At 40.0% G+C, this 19,420-nt stretch overlaps 1 protein-coding gene and 1 long non-coding RNA gene across 6 annotated transcripts in view; one reads left to right on the top strand and one right to left on the bottom strand.

Moving 5' to 3' along the window:
- The window catches only part of PDCD1LG2 (programmed cell death 1 ligand 2), a 92,200-nt gene that overhangs the window by 45,975 nt on the left and 26,805 nt on the right, over positions 1-19,420 (bottom strand). For all 5 annotated transcript variants that reach the window (XM_027105827.1, XM_027105826.1, XM_027105828.1 and 2 more), the window contains exons 4-5: positions 7,669-7,935; positions 1-138 (exon numbers count right to left, since the gene is read on the bottom strand). In XM_027105827.1, the coding sequence (XP_026961628.1) occupies positions 1-138; positions 7,669-7,935 (405 nt within the window). The remainder of the gene's footprint in view (positions 139-7,668; positions 7,936-19,420) is intronic.
- LOC113620112 (uncharacterized) lies at positions 110-2,619 on the top strand. The gene is made up of 2 exons (XR_003432668.1): positions 110-262; positions 2,369-2,619. It is a non-coding gene; the product is annotated as an uncharacterized LOC113620112 (long non-coding RNA).

The following is a 19,420-nucleotide window of genomic DNA, read 5'->3' as shown; positions in this document are numbered from 1 at the left end:
CTTTTCCAGAATAAAACTTTTGGCAGAGCCGTTTTCTTAGGACTATCATTGTGGCTATGAACATTAAAGCAATGATGAAGGAGAGGATGAAAATATAAAGCAGTGAAGATGGACGGATCTCGGGGGATTCCAGATCACCTGGAGGAAAGAAAAGCACCAGAATCCCATTACATGTTACCTTAGAGGTAAACCAACAAGTTGGCCAAATGACTGGGTTATAACCAACATGGCCAACTTGCACTGAGCATTTACTCCATGCCAGGTACTGTCCTATGAATGCTGTATGTATATGAATGCTGTATATATATGAATGCTGTATGTATATGAATGTTGTATGTATTAGCTCTTTTACTCCTCACAACCATCCTATGAGACAGGCTCTACTATGACCCTCCTTTTACTGATGAAGGAAGTGAGGCACAGAGGTCTTTCCCAAAGTTATACAGTAAGTGACATAGCTGAGATATAATCCAGGCTGCCTGGTTCCAGATCCCATGCTTTTCATCATTCTGATACACCTATCATATTATGTCTTCCTTCCTTCTTTCTTTCTTCTTTTTCTTTCATTTGTTTCTTTCTTTCTTCCTTCCTTCTTTCTTTCTCCCTTCCTCCCTTCTTTCCTTCCTTCCTTCCTTTTTTCTTCTTTCTTTCCCTTCTTTCTCTCTCTCTCTCTCCTTCTCTCCTCCTTCATCATCTCTCTTTTCCCAGTAGGATAGTCCCTCAGTCCGAATATGTCTCCTCACTCCACTGGTAAGCACTCATGGTGCTTAGAATTTTTACCATCAGTTATTCAATCTCCAGGATTAACAGGATCCTTTTGAAAAAACTAGAATATCATACCTTAGCATGAATCACTACAACTAGCCCTTTTCCTTGTCTCAGCTAATCAAGGTCTGACAGTGAGGAAAAGATGAATTAGTAGAGAGGTGGATGAGAAGAGTAATTTTGGAGGTTGGGGGAAAGACTTGTAAAGGAGAGCTCTGGTTAGAATGAGGGCCCCATACTGACAAAGGGCAGGCCTGAAGGGGCGTCCACTGTAGGGAGATGGAAGGGTATCCAGGGTAAGCTGTGCCCTTTCCAAAAGGCTGAATTTTGCCTCATGGAGTAACTCATAAAGAATAAACATAACAGGGAATTCCCTGGAGGCCCAGTGGTTAGGAGTGTGTGCTCTCACTGCTGAGGGCCCCGGGTTCAATTCCTGGTTGGGGAGCTAAAATCCCACAAGCTGTGCAGCGTGGCCAAAAGAGAAAAAAGAACGTAACAGCCTGGTCCAGGAAAAACCTGGCAAAACTGCTCATGAGGAAGGGCTCAGTCCTGCCAACTGCCCTCCCCCTCCCCTATCATAGTGCTGTCTGAGAATCACAGACAGTTTTAGCTGAGAAGGGATCAGATATCATTTAATGTGAGGCCTTCGTTTTACAGTTGAGGAAGTAAGGCTCTGAGATGCTAAATTATCTATAAGGTCATCACTGCTAAGTAAGTGACGAAGCCAGGATTGCAAACCTAGATCTGTCTGATCCAAAGCTCAGGCCCCACAGATATTTGTCTCTATCCTAAGATTGTGGTGAACATTAAGAAAAATAAAAAGCATTACGAAGTCTGGTTCATCTACACATTGGATAATCCATATATAAAAATTTTAATTGAGGTATAATTGTCATATAACATTATATTAGTTTCAGGTATACAACATAATGATTTGATATTTGTATATACTGTGACTGATCACCACAATACGTCTAGTTAATCTCCCTTACCATACATAACCCATAGTAATTAATATCTTCTAGGAAATGCTGATTACGCACTTGCTACATGTAGCACCATAAGTCAAGGAGTTCTCACTGTCCCCACAAGAGGAGAGGCCCCTACTTCAGTGCCTTTATGCAAACCCTTGTCCTGGGCAGGTTCCCTCATAGTTCCTTCCACACACAAACTCTACTTATTCCTGAAGACTTTCTAACATTGAACATCCAACAGGACATCAGTCTGCTTAGATTGTAAGTATCTGAAGTGCAAAGATTTTCTCTAAGTCATCTCTGAATCCCCTATAGAGCCAGGCGCCAGCTACATGAAAGGTGTCAATAAGGATCTGTTGGGCTGAATTGACCATCTGTGTATCTAGTCTACCTTGCCCAATCTTCCTTGTCATTAGTTACCTTGTGGCAGACTGCTGCTTATCCATTCTCCATTTCTTCTCTAGTACTAGCTAGGGATTAGGTGGACACATGGCTTCTCTGAGACTACATTTCTAAGCCTCCCCTGCAGTTAGGTGTGGCCAGCCACATGAACTAAGTTCAGGACTAGAGAATGGGTCTTTTGAGTCTTGGCCTTCAAACACTGAATGTGTCTCTTTTCCTTTCTGAAGGCTGAAACATGAATGTGGCAGTGACCCAGCTTTGACAATTCAGTAGGGGTAACATCCTGGAGAGTGCCAGAGCAACAAGATGGAAAGAACCTGGATTATTGAATAACTTTATGGAATATAGTGACTTCCCTGCTCTGAACCACCTTCTATCTCTGACTGTGACATCAGAGAGAAATATACTCCTGCTTTATTTGAGTCACTGTATTTTGAGGTTACTTAGCCTACATCCTAATACATCTTCTTTTAGATTGTTTTATAGTAATTGCATGCTACTTAACAATGATGTCATGATGCAATGGGAAAAACATTGGATTTATCCTATCTACAGCCTCATGCACTCATAAGGAAGTCATGCCTCTCACTAAAGGTACCATACTTTTTTTCCTGTTTCATCCTTTCTGACTGCTAAGGACTTTACAAACATATTTCATTTAATCCCCACAATAACCCTATTAGATATCTACCATTATTTACCCTCATTCTACAAATGAGAGGCTGAATTCTAGGGTGGCACAGTCATACGTTCATGTTCTCAGAGCTAGTAGGTAGCAGAGAGAGGATTTGAAATTCAAGTCCATCTGACTTCAGAGCCCATGCTCCTGACCACTGCCAGAGAGTCACTTCCAAGTCTCCTGGGAGAACTTCTCTGCCAGCCCTACAAGGGTCTTGTTATAATTATTTCCTGTGTTCCAATCTCATTATATTTCCTAATGAAAATGCAACACTGCCTTAGTGGAAGGAACCCTGTTTCAAAGGGAAAATAGTCTCATTGCTCCTTCATTTCTGATTGAAAATTAGGATGTTCAGTCATCTATTCTAGAGCCACTGGAGCACCTCCCACCCCAGACTCTCACTGCTATATTTGTTTTATTCATTGACTTCTGGAGAAGCATGTTGTGGGTCACAGAAGTCAGCTGTGAGCTGCTCAACTTACGAGAATGAGTAAAAAGGGGACAGTCATAAGACAATTTAAAAATGCCTTTGTGAAACAGAAGCAAGAATGCCTTTGTGGGAGAATGTGTGACTTTGGTTATTTTGTTGCTATTTTGTTGGTGTTTGTATCACAAAGTAGGGGATCATTTGACTGCTCTGATCTGGCTGTCCACACAGACTAGCAGCTGGGATGATGGGACTGGGGTCATCCAAGACTAAGTCTCCAACCCATTAATCTGACATTTATTGAGCACTATATGGGCAGAGCACTGAGGTTTTGCTTTAGTTTGGACATAAAGAAGACTCATGTGAACAATTAAAATACATGGAAAATAAAATACCAATGAAAGAGAAAAGACAAGTACAGTCACAGGCAAACAAAGAAATGGTACAGGCAATAGGTTTTAGGACGCAAGATGAAGGAAAGATGCCTTATACCCTGGAGTTACCTGAGCTGCCATGGAGAACTGGTGAAGAGGGCGAATAATGATATTTTATGTGGAAGAAACTACTAAGCAGAGAAGTCATGGTGATTGGAGAGGTACAAGAGGTTCAGAGAGTACAGGGAAAGGAAGGGGAGCTGCCTGGAGCAGAGGATCCATGTCAGGGGATAGGATGAATATAGAGCTGGGAAGGATTCTCAACATATCTCTAGAGACTGGTTGAAAATCTCTGACTACACAAAGATTCCTCCATTCCCCTGCCAGCCGCATTCATGAGTGGTATCCTAGGAGCTCCCAACCTCTGATGCAGACCCCACAGTTCTCTCCCACGATTGTTGACTATTCCATCAGCTCTGTTGGCTCCCTTGGAGAGAAGAGCCAGCTTACTTCATTCCTAACTTCTCACCACCTCAAGACTTCCAGAAGAATGGTTAGTCTGCTCTTCCACCTCTCTACCATGAAGAAAAAAATACTGATGTACTCAGTGATGTGAAGTCTAGATTCCAGTTATTTCCAAATTCATCTTACCCAGGCCCCTGTTTCCCAGCAAAGCTCCTTATATGTGTCATTCTAGAAAACCACATTTCATCCAAAGTATTGGCCAAAAATTAACCAGGCAGAAAATTCCACATAACAAAGGAGAGTTTACTAAACAATTCTTGGAAAAAAATAATTCCCCTGGGATTGTAATATATAAGACTCTAGACCTCTGGTACGAATTAGTTATAGCTCAATTTTTATAAGGTGACAAGTCTGGTGGTCTTAGCTGTGATTTAAAAAAGAGGTAGAGAATATTGAAAGGTCCAAACTTGCCTAATTCACTATTTTCACTCAGAGTTGGCCCTAAAAATGGTAAGTTGCTAAATCCTTAGCATGAATCCTCTCCTTACTTCCTCACTTCATCATAATCACTTAGTTAGAAAGAAGCTGGGCTAACTTTAGCGCTGAAATTGGGTAGCCAAGTGTGGATAGCTGGGGAAGCGGGGAATTGGGGGTTTGAAGATGACAACGGAGCTGGCTGCCTCTGAAAACTATATCAGGGAGGATTCTTTTCTTGTAAAAAAGAGAAATGCTAGGAAATTAATGATGAGATGGGCATTGAGTCACTTCAAAGTTCTCAGTCTGGTCTGTGGATTGATGCCAATCCATGATAAAATTTAATTTGAGACAGGGAAGGTATCTCTGGTGCCCCAACTCATATTCTGCCTGTCTCACCCCTGATTTCAGCTATGGCTGAATGTGGCTGAACGATGGATGGTTCTGTGCAGGTTCTAACTCACTTCCCCCAGACAGTCTTGCCTCAACCATGTGCTACTTTTATGCCAGGGCTCCCCCAATGCTGAGGGTTGGTCCCTTTCATCATTACTTCCAGTGACCCATTTGTAGAATTTTTGCTTCTCATCTCCACAAATTTAGGCTCCACTTAAAGGTCCAGCTTCCTAGTGGCAAGTGCTTCTCCCAAAGGATGCTGTACCAAGGGATATGTTCTATTGCATCTAGATAATGCCTAGTCAGCTTGAGCTCTACCCACTGTCAGACCAGCAGGCAAAGAAAAGAATCATTGCACTGGTAGAGTAATCAATCTTGATTACCAGGAAGAACTCAAATGCTGCTACATAATGGAGGCAAGGAAGACTATGTCTGGAACTCAGGGATCCACTGATTCTCTGAGTCTTGTTACTTCCATACCCAGTAATAACAATGAAAAGGCAATTGCAACAACTTCAGTCTGCTAAGGGCAAGGTGACTACGGGCTCATGTCTCTCAGGGTTGAAAGTCTGAGTCACCCCCAACCTCTATTTCTCTTCATCTTCCAGGCAAACAAACTATTCCATCTGAAATGTTGAGCGAGGGAAATCTAGAATGTATGGTGGATGAGAGAAATGTCAAACATCACTTACGGCTTGGGATCAGTTGCAGCAGCAGAAGCTGTAACTTGTTCCATGAACTCTCGTATGTGCATCTTGTGCAGAGATTGTAGCTACTTCCCTGCCTGAAGCCTCGGAGACAGTGGACTTAATGTAGGGCATGAATGGAGGGATTTGAGCAGCACAAGGGATAGACTGTTGTAGTCCTGCCTCATTTCCTCTCAGCTTCACCCCTGATTTCAGCCACAGACTGGGTAGAATTCAGGGTGGGCCTTGACTCACTTCATGGTCAGTGATTCACCTCAAGTGGATACATTGCTTTCTGCCCTGGAATGACTTTGATGCTATAGATGCTGTGGGGAGCTCACTCAGCCCACATGCATGCATAGCTCACAGTAGAAGGCAGTTAACGCTCCTGGGGACAACTGTTAACCACTGGGGGTAAAAGCAGATTGATTAGTCCTTCCACCTGAAGCCCTTTGAGTAAACATCTTAGGAGATGATCTATGCACTTCTCAGGTGGTCCTTGAGTACTTAAGCTTCTATTGTCCACACCAACTTTGGTAATGCACCCTTCTATTTGCTTTTCCTTCTTTCCTGTCTTGATTTCCTAAACCTCTCACTTCTGCTCCCTGGGGTCATCACCTAAATACCTGCATGCCACACAAGTCCTTATCATAGGCTCTGTTTTATCTAACTAAGGTAAAGGGCAAATAGTGAAATATAATGACAACATAGCAAATCTTCTATAAAGTCAAATTTATCATAACTAGGGGCTGTTCTTTACTTGGAGATAATATCCTTTATTGGTATGATAGCAGAATAATGACTCACCTCAAACATGTCCATGTTCTGAAACCTGTGAATGAGTTATCCTACACAGCAGAAAGATTTTGCAGATGTGATTATATTAAGGACCTTGAAATGTGAAAATTATCCTAAATTATCAGGTTGAGGTATGTATTGCGGGGAGGCATATAATGTAATCACAGGGTCCTTAAAAGGTGGAAAAGGTGGCCCTTAAAAGGCAAGAGAGTTAAAGAAAGAGATGTGACGACAGAGGCAGAGATCTGAGTAATGCAATTGCTGGTGTTGAAGGCTGTAGGAAAGGTCCACGAACCAAGGAGTGCAGGTGGCCTCCAGAAGGCAGAAAAATCAGGAAAATGAATTCTCAGAGCCTGTGCAATCCTGTCAACACCTTGATTTGAGACCAGTGAAGCCGTTTTCAGATTTCTGACCTCCAAAAGAGTGAGGTTAAGCCCATGATGTTTGTGGAACAATAGGAAACTTATGTCTCTGGTGATAAAATGACCTGTCTCTTATGAAATGATCATGATACTGGATGTTAACTCTCTTATTTGGCAAATGAATGTTCTTGGCAGATAAAAGAATTGTCCGACTACCAAAACTGTCAGAAATTTTGCTGGTGCACGAAATTCTAAAGTATGGGATTCAGCATAGCCAGTGAAGGCTCTAAATGATTATTTTAAGAGGCCAGTATTCCTGGAAAACCCTAAAACCACTTGGCTGGCAGCAAAGCCAGCAAAGTAACATTCATACTGCTGACTCGTAGTACTGTGCCTGAATCACAATGATGAGCCTTTATGCTGGGTGTTTTCAGTTTCCTCTCTGGATCCATTCTCTCCACTCCAACACTCAGTTCTGAGCTCTGAGAGGTTGACTTTATGAACATGTCAGTGGAATTCCACCTGGGTTCTGCTAATGGGAAGCACCAGCAGGAGACTGGAGGGTGGGAGGAGAACGAGGTTGTGATATCCATTCATCAGCTTCTGCTCTTTGGAGTTGATGCAGGTGGCAGCATCCCTGTACCGGAGGCCACAGCTCCCTCTTCCAGGTTCCAGTAGCCTCTCCAGGGTGGTAATTGCTCCCTGACCTTTGAAGCCCCAGGTGTCCTGCACTACCTTTAGTACTTTCTCTAAATCCTAATCCCACCTTCATAAGTAGTCCCTTTATTACACTGTCCTCAGATTACTCATTCTGAATGTGTCATCCATTTCTTGCCTGAACCCTGAGTGGTAAGCTAGGCAGCTCTTACCTTGGTCAATGATGGCCGAAGTGAGTTCCTTCATATTGGCATTCCAGAACACACAGCTGAAATTCCTGCCAGGGTGTGGCTTTAGGCGCAGAACACTAGTGACCTGGTAGAGGCCTTCAGAGGTCTTGGTGTGGCTGGTGTTGGTAGGAACACTGATATTTGGCCAGGATACTTCTGCCAGGGGATAGCCTACAGCCTGGCAGGTGAGCTCTACCTCATCTGTCCCTGGGACCTTAAGGTTGCGAGTGTTTATTTTCTTGTAGGAAGCTGGATAAGAGAAGAATAAAAAGAAATAAGTCTCTCTTTTCTGATTCCCGTAGATCTCTGTACTCAATGCCACGTGAAGTAAAATTATCATTATCAATATTAAGTACTAATAGTTTTAACTTGTTAAACATTTCCTATGTTCCAGATATCATGCTATTTTACATACACTGAATTATTTAATTTTTACAATACATCAAAACAGCATTGTTAATATACCCAACTTTTGTTGAAGGTAATTGAGGCTAGAGAGGTCGAGATTTCACTCAGAGGCACAGGGCTTTTAACTGGTGGAGCCAATTTATGAACACTCGAGGTTTGATTCCAAATCTCAATGGTGCTTTACGCTACCACAATCTGTGGCATCCTGTATTAATGTAAATTATCTTACAATTGGGGATTGGAGAAAAGAGAGGCTGGATAAACTAAATCACTAGATAACCCCCACATCTCACTTTATTTAGTACTTTTTCTAACATCTTCAGGAGAAAATTTTCTTTCCATGTCCTCCTTTCCTCTGTCCTCTTTAAGATTAGGAGGAGAAAAAATAAGGACCTAGAAATCTGTTGGAGGTCAGATTCATTGCCATCTTGGTCCCAGATGGTTCCATCTGGGTTTGTTTTTTCATTTTTTTAACACCTTTATTGGAATTTAATTGCTTTACATTGCTGTGTTAGTTTCTGCTGTATAACAAAGTGAATCAGCTCTACCTATACTAACATCCCCATATCCCCTCCTTCTTGCATCTCCCTCCCACCCTCCCTATCCCACCCCTCTAGGTGGACAAAAAGCACCTAGCTGGTCTCCCTGTGCTATGTGGCTTCTTCCCACTAGCTATCTATTTTACATTTGGTAGTGGCTATATGTCAATGCCACTCTCTCACTTCGTCCCAGCTTACCCTTTCCCCTCCCCGTGTCCTCAAGTCCATTCTCTACATCTGTGTCTTTAGTCCTGTCCTGTCCCTAGGTTCTTCAGAACAATTTTTTCTTTAGATTCCATATATATGTGCTAGCGTACGGTAATTGTCTTTCTCTTTTTGACTTACTTCACCCTGTATGACAGATTCTAGGTCCATCCACCTCACTACAAATAATTCAATTTCATTTCCTTTTATGGCTGAGTAATATTCCATTGTATATATGTGCCACATCTTCTTTACACATTCATCTGTTGATGGACACTTAGGTTGCTTCCATGTCCTGGCTATTGGAAATAGTGCTGCAATGAACGTTGTGGTACATGACACGTTTTGAGTTATGGTTTTCTCACGGTATATGCCCAGTAGTGGGATTGCTGGGTCATATGGTAGTTCTATTTTTAGTTTTTTAAGGAACCTCCATACTGTTCTCCATAGTGCCTGTACCAATTTACATTACCACCAATAGTGCAAGAGGGTTCCCTTTTCTCCACAACCTCTCCAGCATTTATTGTTTCTGGATTTTTTGATGATGGCCATTCTGACTGGTGTGAGGTGATACCTCATTGTAGTTTTGATTTGCATTTCTCTAATGATTAGTGATGTTGAGCATCCTTTCATGGGTTTGTGGCAATCTGTATATCTTCTTTGGAGAAATGTCTATTTAGGTCTTCTGCCCATTTTTGGATTGGGTTGTTTGTTTATTTGATATTGAGCTGCATGAGCTGCTTGTATATTTTGGAGATTGATCCTTTGTCAGTTACTTCGTTTGCAAATATTCTCTCCCATTCTGAGGATTGTCTTTTCATCTGGTTTATGGCTTCCTTTTCTGTGCAAAAGCTTTTAAGTTTCCTTAGGTCCCATTTGTTTCTTTTTGTTTTTATTTCCATTTCTCTAGGAGGTGGGTCAAAAAAGGATCTTGCTGTGATTTATGTCAAATAGTGTTCTTCCTATGTTTTCCTCTAAGAGTTTTATAGTGTCTGGCCTTACATTTAGGTCTTTAATCCATTTTGAGTTTATTTTTGTGTATGGTGTTAGGGAGTGTTCTAATTTCATTCTTTTACATATAGCTGTCCAGTTTTCCCAGCACAACTTATTGAAGAGGCTGTCTTTTCTCCATTGTACATCCTTGCCTCCTTTGTCATAGATTAGTTGACCCTAGGTGCGTGGGTTTATCTCTGGATTTTCTATCCTGTTTTTTGATCTATATTTCTGTTTTTGTGCCAGTACCGTACTGTCTTGATTACTGTAGCTTTGTAGTATAGTCTGAAGAACAGGCGCCTGATTCCTCCAGCTCCATTTTTCTTTCTCAAGATTGCTTTTGCTTTTGGGGGTCTTTTGTGTTTCCATACAAATTGTGAAATTTTTTGTTCTAGTTCTGTGAAAAATGCCAGTAGTAGTTTGATAGGGATTGCACTGAATCTGTAGATTGCTTTGGGTAGTATAGTCATTTTCACAATGTTGATTCTTCCAATCCAAGAACATGGTATATCTTTCCATCTGTTTGTATCACCTTTAATTTCTTTAATCAGTGTCTTACAGTTTTCTGCTTACAGGTCTTTTGTCTCCTTAGGTAGATTTATTCCTAGGTATTTTATTCATTTTGTTGCAATGGTAAATGGGAGTGTTTACTTAATTTCTCTTTCAGATTTTCCATCATTAGTGTATAGCAATGCAAGAGATTTCTGTGCATTAATTCTGTATCCTGCTACTTTACCAAATTCATTGATTAGCTCTAGTAGTTTTCTGGTAGCATCTTTAGGATTCTCTATGTATACTATCATGTCATCTGCAAACAGTGACTGTTTTACTTCTTCTTTTCTGATTTGGATTCTTTTTATTTCTTTTTCTTCTCTGATTGCTGTGGTTAAAACTTCCAAAACTATGTTGAATAATAGTGGTGAGAGTGGACAACCTTGTCTTGTTCTTGATCTTAGAGGAAATGGTTTCAGTTTTTCACCATTGAGAATGATGTTAGCTGTGGGTTTGTCATATATGGCCTTTATTATGTTGAGGTAGGTTCCCTCTATGCCTACTTTCTGGAGAGTTTTTTTCTTAAATGGGTGTTGAATTTTGTCAAAAGCTTTTTCTGCATCAATTGAGATGATCATATGATTTTTCTCCTTCAATTTGTAAATATGGTGTATCACAATGATTGATTTATGTATATTGAAGAATCCTTGCATTCCTGGGATAAACCCCACTTGATCATGGTGTATGATCCTTTTAATGTGCTGTTGCATTCTGTTTGCTAATATTTTGTTGAGGAATTTTGCATCTATGTTCATCAGTGATGCTGTCCTGTAGTTTTTTTTGTGTGTGTGACATCTTTGTCTGGTTTTGGTATCAGGGTGATTGTGGCCTTGTAGAATGAGTTTGGGAGTGTTCCTCCCTCTACTATAGTTTGGAAGAGTTTGAGAAGGATACGTGTTAGCTCTTCTCTAAATGTTTGATAGAATTCGCCTGTGAAGCTGTCTGGTCCTGGGCTTTTGTTTGTTGGAAGATTTTTAATCACAGTTTCAATTGCAGTGCTTGTGATGGGTCTGTTAATATTTTCTATTTCTTCCTGAGTCAGTCTCGGAAGGTTGTGCTTTTCCAAGAACTTGTTCATTTCTTCCATGTTGTCCATTTTATTGGCATAGAGTTGCTTGTAGTAATCTCTCATGATCCTTTGTATTTCTGCAGTGTCAGTTGTTACTTCTCCTTTTTCATTTCTAATTCTGTTGATTTGAGTCTTCTCCCTTTTTTTCTTGATGAGTCTGGCTAATGGTTTATCAACTTTGTTTATCTTCTCAAAGAACTACCTTTTAGTTTTATTGATTTTTGCTATCATTTTCATCATTTCTTTTTCATTTATTTCTGATCTGATCTTTATGATTTCTTTCCTTCTGCTAACTTTGAGGTTTTTTGTTCTTCTTTCTCTAATTGCTTTAGGCGTAAGATTAGGTTGTTTATTTGAGATAGTTTCTTGAAATAGGATTGTATTGCTATAAACTTCCCTCTTAGAACTGTTTTTGCTGCATCCCAGGTTTTGGGTCATTGTGTTTTCATTGTCATTTGTTTCTAGGTATTTTTTGATTTCCTCTTTGATTTCTTCAGTGATCTCTTGGTTATTTAGTAGTGTATTGTTTAGCCTCCATGTGGTTGTATTTTTTACAGATCTTTTCCTGTAATTGATATCTAGTCTCCTAGCATTGTGGTCAGAAAAGATACTTGATACAATTTCAATTTTCTTAAATGTACCAAGGCTTGATTTGTGCCTCAAGATATGATCTATCCTGGAGAATGTTCCAGGAGCACTTGAGAAGATAGTGTATTCTGTTGTTTTTGGATGGAATGTCCTATAAATATCTATTAAGTCCATGTTGTTTAATGTATCATTTAAAGCTTGTGTTTCATTATTTATTTTCATTTTGATTGATCTGTCCATTGGTGAAAGTGGGGTGCCAAAATCCCCTATTATTATTATGTTACTGTCAATTTACCCCTTTATGGTTGTGAGCATTTTCCTTATGTACTGAGGTGCTCCTATGTTGCATGCATAAATATTTACAATTGTTATATCTTCTTCCTGGATTGATCCCTTGATAATTCTCTAGTGTTCTTCTTTGTCTCTTGTAATAGTCTTTATTTGAAAGTCTATTTTGTCTGATATGAGAATTGCTACTCCAGATTTCTTTTGATTTCCACTTTCATGGAATATCTTTTTCCATCCCCTCACTTTCAATCTGTATGTGTACCTAGGTCTGAAGTGGGTCTCTTGTAGACAGCATATATACGGGTCTTATTTTTGTAACCATTCAGCCAGTCTATGTCTTTTGGTTGGTGCATTTAATCCATTTACAATTAAGGTAGTTATAAATATGTATGTTCCTATTACCATTTTCTTAATTGTTTTGGGTTTGTTATTGTAGGTCTTTTCCTTCTCTTGTGTTTCCTGCCTAGAGAAGTTCCTTTAGCATTTGTTGTAAAGCAGGTTTGGTGGTGCTGAATTTTCTTAGCTTTTGCTTGTCTGTAAAGGTTTTAATTTCTCCATCGAATTTGAATGAGATCATTGCTGGGTAGAGTAATCTTGGTTGTAGGTTTTTTCTTTTCATCACTTTAAATATGTCCTGCCACTCCCTTTAGTCTTGCAGAGTTTCTGCTGAAAGATCAGCTGTTAATCTTATGGGGATTCCCTTGGATGTTATTTGTTGCTTTTCCCTTGCTACTTTCAATATTTTTTCTTTGTATTTAATTTTTGATCATTTGAGTAATATGTGTCTTGGCGTGTTTCTCCTTGGATTTATCCTGTATGGGACTCTCTGAACTTCCTGGACTTGACTGACTATTTCCCCTCCCATGTTAGGGAAGTTTTCAACTGTAATCTCTTCACATATTTTCTCAGACCCTTTCTTTTATTCTTTTTCTCCTGGGATCCCTATAATTTGAATGTTGGTGCGTTTACTGTTGTCCCAGATGTCTCTGAGACTGTCCTCAATTCTTTTCATTCCTTTTTCTTTATTTTGCTCTGCAGTAGTTATTTCCACTCGTCTATATTCCAGGTCACTTATCCATTCTTCTGCCTCAGTTATTCTGCTTTTGATTCCTTCTAGAGAGTTGGTTTTTTTAAAAAATATATTTATTTATTTATTTGGTTGCACCAGGTCCCAGTTGCAGCAGGCAGGCTCCTTAGTTGTGGCATGAGAACTCTTAGTTGCAGCATGCATGTGGGATCTAGTTCCCTGACCAGTGATCGAACGCAGGCACCCTGCATTGGGAGCATGGAGTCTCATCCATTGCGTCACCAGGGAAGTCCCTCTAGAGAGTTTTTAATTTCATTTATTGTGCTGTTCATCATTGTTTGTTTACTCTTTAGTTCTTCTAGGTCCTTGTTAAACATTTATTTTATTTTCTCCATTCTATTTCCAAGATTTTGGATCATCTTTACTATCATTCCTCTGAATTCTTTTTCCGGTATACTTCCTATTTCCTCTTCATTTGTTTGGTCAGGTGGGTTTTTACCTTGCTCCTTCATCTGCTGCATATTTCTCTGTCTTCTCATTTTGCTTAACTTACTGTGTTTGGGGTCTCCTTTTCACAGGCTGCAAGTTCATAGTTCCCGTTGTTTTTGGTGTCTGCCCCCAGTGGGTAAGGTTGATTCAGTGGGTTGTGTAGGCTTCCTGGTGGAGGGGACTGGTGCCTGTGTTCTGGTGGATGAGGCTGGATCTTGTCTTTCTGGTGGGCAGGACCACATCTGGTGGTGTGTTTTGGGGTGTCTGTGAACTTATTATGATTTTAGGCAGCCTCTCTGCTAATGGGTGGGGTTGTGTCCCTGTCTTGCTAGTTGTTTGGCTTGTGGTAACCAGCACTGGAGCTTGCTCGTCGTTGAGTGGAGCTGGGTCTTAGCATTGAGATGGAGATCTCTGGGAAAGCTCTCTCTGATTGATATTACACGGGGCTGGGAGGTCTCTGGTGGTCCAATGTCCTGAACTCGGCTCTCCCACGTCAGAGGTTCTAGCCTAACAGCCGGTAGGAGCACCAAGACCCTGTCAGCCACACGGCCAGTTACATGGGGAGTTTCTTGCCTTTTGGCAAGTCTGAGGTCTTCTGCCAGCATTCAGTAGGTGTTCTGTAAGAGTTGTTCCACATGTAGATGTATTTTAGATATATTTTTTGGGGAAAGGTGATCTTCACATGTTACTCCTCCACCATCTCGAAGGTCCTCTGGGTTTGGTTTTTTTGTTTTTGTTTGTAGCTTCCTTTCTTATCTCTGGACACTTTAACTTAAAGATTTATGTCATTCCTGCTAAAGATGGGGGTTGATGGCTTTTGAGCAAAGACCTGGAACACCTCTGGCAACACTTTGAAGATGAATGAGTTAATACATGTAAGTGCTCAGAAAAGGGCAGGAACACAGTAAGCACTTGATAAATGCTATTATTATTTTTAAAGACTTAGATTCTGCCTATAAATAGTCAAGAACTGAGTATATTTATACTTCTCCCTGACACACACACACACACACACACACACACACACCCTTCTGTGCAGTGGATGCTGAATGAATTGATCAGATATGTCTCCCTGCCCTCTAGAAAACTGAGATCTAAAATAGACACAAGTGACATTGAGAGCACCAGGAAGACACAAGGACAAATTGTCCAGTTATCTTAAAATAAATATTTTAAGCTAAATATTTAAGCTAAAAATAAATATTAACCACGTACGCAGATACCAGGGAGTGTAAAAAGTAACCTGCTGATTTTTGGTGAAAGGAAGAGGGAGTGAGCACTAGCTCTCATCAGGTAGGAAATACTTCTTTAAGAAAGAATTTCAATACAATCTTTGAAGTAAAGATGTATATATGGCACAGATATGATGAAACATTTTTTTGTTAAATTTTTGGGAGGAGTATAAATGAGCACAAACTGTGAAAAGTGATTTTAAATTAAAATAATGCTAACAGCCATGTGGAAAATATCAAATATGTATGATTTACTAAGTGTTTTCTAGGTGCTGAGTTCATGCCCTGTGCTTTTACATTCTGTGGAGGTGAAAGGAAGATTCATTTCCCTCTCCACAATTTTTGCTTTTTGAGAACCTCCCTTGTGCGTCTCTGTGTTATGAGTTGCTAATTTGATTAGTTATAGCCAAAGTCACTCACTGAGTCACGGGTCACTGGAGAGCAAGGTGACTGTGTCTTGAAGTGCTGCTTATAACCTGTGGCCTTCTCTTGAAGTTCTTTCCATGCCATTAAGAGTAGTTGCCCTGGCCTGCTGGCCTGCCTGCCTCGAAAATCTCTCACATCTTCCCGCACCCACAGTATTCCAGCTTCTGCTTGTGACTGGGTGGGTGGGGCAGATTTTCTTATCTATGAGTTTGGATGGATAACTTCAGGGACTGATGTGTAAACCTGGACTCAGTTTAAGACAAGGGAGCAAGAAACAAGAATTCCCTATTCTGAGTCATGTTCTCCAGTGCAAATTATCAGAGAATCTCCAAAGTGGGGAGAGGGGAAAGGGAAAGATTATGTGCTCATCCAGTTGTTAATTTAAAAAAATGGAGTTCATTTCCATTTGGCTACTGATTCCTCTGGGTACAGCTCACTTAGTCAAGAACTTAAAGAGGAGCAGGGGTGAGTAGCTCTAACTATTGACTCCATCCTCTTAATATACCTTATCTTGCTTAAACCACCCAAGGATCTTAGGAGGTAGGAAAATTTCATATTCCAGTAATAAATAAGGAAACAGCTGGAATATGGGGTGGTTGGGGAGCTTTGAACTCATGTCCTTCATGGGTACAGTATTCTGAATTCTGCACTGGGATCATCACAAGAGGGTGATTCTCTATGTAATCACAAAAGTCCAGGGATGAAGCAACATACATGGGAAGAGAGATATGTTTCCCAGGGGGACTTCAAAGTACCCAGAAGTAGAAGAAGATAAGAAGAATTAGGTTCTGAAGCAGGCTACTGAAGGTCTTGAAGTAGTTAGACTCATTAGTCTCCTTGGAGCCAATTTTGGTCTATCTCTAGCAATCCATCAGTATCTGAAGCATGCATTTTGAGTACTCACTTTATCTAATTTTATATTATTTTATCTACACTTATTGTCCCTTCATTTGATGTCCTCTTATAATCATTTAATCCTATTCTGTTGTAGATTATTTCTGTAAGCTCTGGGGCTTTGGAGGGGCATAGAGTAGGATAAATGGATTCATAGGAGTAGTGTGTTACAGGTGAGGGCTTGGCCTGCTCCAGCAAGGTAGCTCAGGACAAGATGCTGGTCTTGGTTGCTGAGTTGGTAGGTGATTTCAGAGGTAGGAGGGCCATGAATCAGGATCTGGGCTGAGGCTTTGACTTGGGATATATAAATAAGGGAAGAGATGGGAGAGATGTTCAACTAAAAGAATCGGCGAGAAAGGATGCGACTGACAGGGACTGATTTCCAAAATATACAAACAGCTCATAGAGCTCAATATCAAAGAAACAAACAACCCAATCAAAAAGTGGGCAGAAGACCTAAATAGACATTTTTCCAAAGAAGACATACAGATGGCCAACAGGCACATGAAAATACACTCAACATCGCTAATTATTAGAGAAATGCAAATCAAAACTATAATGAGATTATCACCTCACACCAGTCAGAATGGCCATCATCAAAAAGTCTGTAAATAATAAATGCTGAAGAGGGTGTGGAGAAAAGGGAACCCTCCTACACTGCTGGCATGAATGTAAATTGGTACAGCCACTATGGAGAACAGTATGGGGGTTCCTTAAAAAACTAAAAATAGAGTTACCATATGATCCTGCAATCCCACTCCTGGACATATATCCAGAAAAGATGAAAACTCTAATTTGAAAAGATACATGCACCCCAATGTTCAGAGCAGCACTATTTACAATACCGAAGACATGGAAGCAAAGTAAATGTCCACTGACAGATGAATTGGTAAAGAAGATTCCATTGTATGGTACATACATACAATGGAATATAACTCAGCCATTAAAAAGAATGAAATAATACCATTTGCAGCAACATGGATGGACCTAGAGATTATCATACTAAGTGAAGTAAGTCAGACAGAGAAAGACAAATATGTGGAATCCAAAAAACTGATACAAATGAACTTATTTACAAAACAGAAACAGACTCATAGACATAGAAAACAAACTTATGGTTACCAAAGGGGAATGGGGGAGAGGGATAACTTAGGAGTCTGGGATTAACAGATACACACTACCGTATATAAAACAGATGAACAACAAAGATATACTGTATAGCACAGGGAACTATATTCAATATCTTGTAATAACCTATAATGGAAAAGAATATGAAAAAGAACACATATATATATCTGAAATACTTTGTTGTACACACTAACACAACATTGTAAATCAACTATACTTCAGTTTGAAAACTAAAATTTTTAAAAAAGAATGAGCAAGGTTTGGGGGAGGGACAGGAGCACACACCCTACATTTATGTAATATTAAAGATGTCTCCACAGCCTCTTTCTTATTAGGGAAATGGCTGAAAAGACATCATTATCAGCAATACACAGTGGGGAAGCTGGACTGAGGGTGACATTCTTAGGAAAAGATGAGTAAATTTTGGAATTTCAGAGGTGGAAGTGATCTTAAAATTTGATTAGTCCAACTTCCTGCTCAACGAGAAGTATCTTCTCCAGCAGCTTTGCTAGATAACTATCTTGATGAATGTTTCACATGCACTTGGAAACAATGTGTATTCTGCAGTTGTTGGGTATAAATTTTATATATGTCAATTAGATCAAGATGGCTAATTGTGTTGTTCTACTCTTCTATTTTCTTTTTTGTGTGTTCTACCAGTTATAACAGAGATGAGTTGAAATCTCCAAATATAATTATGGATTTGTTTATTTCTCCTTTTAGGTCTGTCAATTTTTGTTTTATATATTTTGAAGCTATATGGTTAGATGTATACACGTTTAGGATTGTTACATTTTCCTGTTGAACTGATTTTTTCTATCATCATGAAATGCCCCTTTTTATCTTTAATAATACTTTTCTTCTTGATATTAGTAACCTGCTAGATAACTAACTTTTGGTTAAACACATCTGTGAATAGAAACTCTTACTTCCAGAAGCAGTCATTGCCACAATTAGACAATAAGAAAGTTAAACTTTCATTGGGAGGATCATCCTTACGCCAAGTCAAATTTTGCCTCATGGTAGCTTCAACCCATTGGTACTTGCCTCGTTTAGCAAAACAACATATGGTAAGCATAGTAGTTAAGAACATGGGCTTCAGAGTCGGAAAGGTTTGACTAGGCTTAAGCCAAGTGGTGGTTACGTGACCTGTCAAGCCTCAGTTTTCTCATTTGTAAAATAGGTATGATAATACTTATCCTTAACAGGGGTGTGAGGATGATTAAATGAGTTAGGTACCTAGAACTTATTAAATAGTCAGTACTGTCAATTATTATTATCTCTTTTATGTGACAAAACCCTTCAGATACCTGAAGATCACTGGCAAGACCCCGTATAGTCTTTCCACCTCTTAGGTAAAACATGCCTACTTCCTTCAACCATATCTCACAGGACATAATTTTCAGCCCCAGTTCCAGATAGCACTCTTCGGATACACTTTGTTTTTGCCAGTGTAACATGACCTATATTCCAGATATTATCTAAGCAGCACAAAGTGTAGTGTGACTAATTATTTCCTATGTGCTGAGTACACTTCAGGCCCAACACAGGGTTTTAAAGCAGCCTAAGGTCGTAAGATCGATTTTGTTGAGTGATCTACTGCCCAGCTAGGTTGGCTATAACAGACGCCTTATCACTTGGAGATGGTCTCCAGGTTGACCCAAGACCTTTGTTGCCCCTTAGTCAACAACTACTACTTGTTCAGTCGGTTATAGATCCAGTCAACTACACTATTATTCATCCCATGTTTTACCATTTTATGCACAAGGTGTGTGCTGTGTGGGTCCTGGGCCTGTTTGCTCTTAGATCAATCCTTCAGTTTCTGCTCTATACGGCGGGAAGGCTGACTCCTGCAGGCTGTGTATCCCAGGCTCGTGACAGCCAACAGCAGGCATTC

This window comes from Aethalodelphis obliquidens, unplaced genomic scaffold, assembly GCF_003676395.1.
Source record: "Aethalodelphis obliquidens isolate GAN/ISIS:26980383/991018 unplaced genomic scaffold, ASM367639v1 scaffold7, whole genome shotgun sequence".
Taxonomy (NCBI): Eukaryota; Metazoa; Chordata; class Mammalia; order Artiodactyla; family Delphinidae; genus Aethalodelphis; species Aethalodelphis obliquidens.
Note: the sequence above shows the minus strand (reverse complement) of the source record. Positions and strands in the feature narration are given on the sequence as shown.